The sequence below is a fragment of the Priapulus caudatus genome, unplaced genomic scaffold (genome assembly GCF_000485595.1).
Source record: "Priapulus caudatus unplaced genomic scaffold, Priapulus_caudatus-5.0.1 Scaffold729, whole genome shotgun sequence".
Classification (NCBI taxonomy): Eukaryota; Metazoa; Priapulida; class Priapulimorpha; order Priapulimorphida; family Priapulidae; genus Priapulus; species Priapulus caudatus.
The window spans coordinates 14,252-17,793 of NW_014577790.1; the positions used below are offsets into that span (position 1 = coordinate 14,252).

General features: G+C 49.9%; 1 protein-coding gene across 1 annotated transcript in view; it reads right to left on the reverse strand.

Annotated features, from left to right (window-relative positions):
* Positions 1-862: 862 nt before the first annotated feature.
* The window catches only part of LOC106813129, a 4,064-nt gene continuing 1,384 nt past the window's right edge, over positions 863-3,542 (reverse strand). The window contains exons 2-3 of the mRNA XM_014817190.1: positions 1,536-1,725; positions 863-891 (exon numbers count right to left, since the gene is read on the reverse strand). Coding sequence (XP_014672676.1) covers positions 863-891; positions 1,536-1,725 — 219 coding nt within the window. The remainder of the gene's footprint in view (positions 892-1,535; positions 1,726-3,542) is intronic.

Below are 3,542 nucleotides of genomic sequence, written 5' to 3' on the forward strand. Positions count from 1 at the left end.
GATGTAGCGGAAACACGCTGTTACACGCGCTGACTTTATTCTCTCTCTCTCTGCAGCTTCGGACGGAGGAGACACGGCATATCAGCGTCTCATAAAATGGGAGGAAGGGGGGGGAGGGGGTGGGGGGGGGAAGTGTGGCGCGGAAGGGTATGGGCGGCATGGATCGCGCCGCCAAAGGGAAGCATTCCAGAACATCCCGTCTGCAGTGGAGGAACGTCGCGAGACCGCTGGAAAGCAGTCATACGAATGTGAGGGGGCAGTACAGACAGAGAGAGGGGAGAGACGACGAGAGAGAGAGAGAAGGAGAGAGCGAGGAGGAGAGAGATGAGGGAGACGAAGAAGAGAAGAGGAGAGAGAGAGAGAGAGAGTTGAGAGGGCAGAGAGACAAAGAGAGGGAGAGAGGACGAGAGAGGAGACACAATAGCGAGAGTGAGAAGAGAGAGAGAGAGAGAGAGAGGAGAGAGAGAGAAAGGGGGGAGGGGAGAGAGAGAGAGAGAGGAGAGAGGAGAGGGAGAGAGAGAGAGAGGGAGAGAGAGAGAGATGGGAGAGGAGAGAGAGTCGAGAGCTGGGGCGCAGGACCAGAAACCGAACAGAGAAGGAAGAGAGACAGAGAGGAGAGGAGAGAGAGAGAGGCGGTGTGGGGGTGGGGGAGAGCGAGGAGAGAGAGACTGGAGGCGCGAGAGAGTAGAAGCGGGGGCGACAGACAGACAGTAGAGGGAGAGAGGAAGAGAGAGAGAGAGAGAGAGAGAGAGAGAGAGAGGAGAGAGATGATAGAGAGAGAGAGAGAGAGATGAGGAGAGGAGAATGGACACAGAGAGAGAGAGGGGCAGACGACAAGAACACAACGCGCGCGGACGGGCGATCAGCACGACAAGCACGAGAGCACAGTCACTATGACCAGCAACTCACGCGAACACACGTGCTCACATTGACGCACACAGTGCTCACAGGACACACCATGCCGGACACACACGTGCGTCGCACAACACACAGAAAGAGAGAGAGAGGAGAGAGAGAGGAAGGAGAGGGGGGGAGAGAGACAGAGACAGGGCCGGAGAGAGAGAGAGGAGAGAGAGATGGAGAGAGAGGGAGGGAAGGGAGAAGAGAGGAGAGAGACGAAGACAGAGAGAGAGAGAGAGAGAGGGAGTGGAGGGAGAGAGTAGAACGACAGAGTAGCGAGAGAGAAGACAGTGAGAACGAGAGAGGAACGAGAGAAACGAGAGAGAAGAGAGAGCGAGAGCGAGAGAAGAGAGAGAGAGAGAGAGAGAGAGAGAGAGAGAGAGACAGACAGAGAGAATCAGAGAGAGAGAAGAGAGAGAGATCGAGAGAGAGAGAGATATGCGAAAGGGAGAAGAGGAGAGAGAGAGAGAGAGAGAGAGCGAGAGAGAGAGAGAGAGAGAGAGAGAGAGAGGCGCGAGAGAGAGAGAGAAGAGAGAGAGAGAGAGAGAGAGAGGAGAGAGGAGAGAGAGATAGAGATAGACCTCTCTCTCTCTCTCTCTCTCTCTCTCTCTCTCTCCCTCTCTCTGTCTGTCTGCCCCTCACCTCGTAGGACTTTGTTCCGCGTGTCTCGGACGTTCCTCCCAGCGTAGAGACGGGGATGGGTTTGGAATGGCTTCCCTTCTCGCCGCGCGGGATGCCGGGCCGCCCATACCTCTTCGGCAGCAGCTTCGTTCCTCCCTTGATGAGACTGCTGATAATGCCGGTGAGGTCTCCTCCGCCGGACAGCTGCAGAGAGAGAGGAAGGAAGGTCAGCGTGTACAAGCGTGTGTCCGTACCTCTACAGAAGAGACACCTGTCTAGAACGGACACCTGTCTAGATGAGTCATCTGTCTAGAAGGGACACCTATCTTCAAGGGACACCTGTCTAGAAGAGATACCTGTCTAGAACGGATACCTGTCTACAAGAGACACCTGTCTAGAAGAGACACCTGTCTACAAGGGGCACGTGTCTACAAGGGTCACCTGTCTAGAAGGGACACCTGTCTTCAAGGGACACCTGTCTGGAAGGCACACATGTCTAGAAAGGTCACCTGTCTACAAGGGACACCTGTCTAGAGAGGACACTCGTTTTCCTTATATATTCACATATTTTCTGCATTATATTCATATATATCTGTTCTTCCACATATATGATTATATTGCTATAGGACAGTGTTCTAGCAATGGTTGTTTTGGGGATTTTCTTTCAGTGACCCCTATATAGGTAGAGTAAGATATAATATTGGTGATATTGGTGAGGAATCGAGAGAGGTGAGATAAACAAAGAGAGGGGAGAGTGGGAGGGGGCGAAGAGAAGGAGGAGAAGAGGAGTAGCAGAGGAAGAGGAAGGTAGATAGGGCCACCAAGAGAAATAGGGGGACAGAGCGTGAGAGAGGTAAAAGGGGGGAGACAGGCAGGAAGAGAGAGAGAGAGGGAGAAGAGGCATGAGAGAGGAAGAGCAAAATGGTGCGTGAGAGAGGAGGACAGGAAGAGAGAAGGGAGAGGAGAGAGAGAGAGAGAGAGAGAGAGAGAGAGGGGTGCTGGAGGGGGGGAGCTGGTACACTAGCTGAGGTAGTATACTGTAACAGTATACGCCATATTTTTCGCGTACAGATATTTTCGCGAATTCAGACTTGATGGACAATTTTGCGAGTGGTTAATTTCACAGTCGGTGAATTATGAAATATTCGGTATTATTCGGTATTATGAATTGTTCGCGTGTTGTTATTTTCGCAGTCGGGGACGCGTTCGCGAAATTTGCGAAAATTAAACCACCGCGAAATGTACAGCGTATATATAGTAATACAGACATTAACAGCAGAACCCTTACTGACTTTTTAAGTTCTACATTGAACTCTTGCATCTTCAGTCGCCAGTAATGCCAATCGTGTATTGGGTAAATTGGTGAGCAGCTTATAGCGTATGATTATTGCACTGCCAGGGAGAAATACTCATTTTACATACCAGGGTATTTGGTTATGTTGGTTCGAATCCCATCTGTTTACTTTTTATTTTTTATTTTTTTTATTTTTTTCTGTTTAGGGTTAGGGTTAGGGTTAGATTAGGGTTAGGGTTAGGGTTAGGGTTAGGGTTCACAATGAGTGTGTACACATGTGTATTATGGACCCGGGCGATCCCGAAGTTGCGCCCTACTACCGTTCGGCTATTTCCGCAAAAATGAGTATTTCTCACCAGTACACGATTCATAGCGTATAGGCGTAGCTGCTGTGTGTGTAGCACTGGATCCTGATGGTGCATGGCGGTGGTGTGTAGAGGGAATTGTGCACAGCCTTTATCATACAGCGGGTTGCGCAGCATATGCAGCAGGGAATTATTTGTGCCAGTCAATGTGAAACGATCCTAGATGGATCGTTCATGCAACCTTTACGAATAACACGGTTTGTCCACGCCCGATCTAACTTATAAAACCCGGGTAGTTAAGTAGATAGGTAGATACATATACGGGGAAATGATTTTTTGTTAAAAAATGACTATTGTCAAAACTGCAGCAAATTCTGTTTCATAAAATCGTAGTATGTATTGCGTTACAACATGTTATGTTA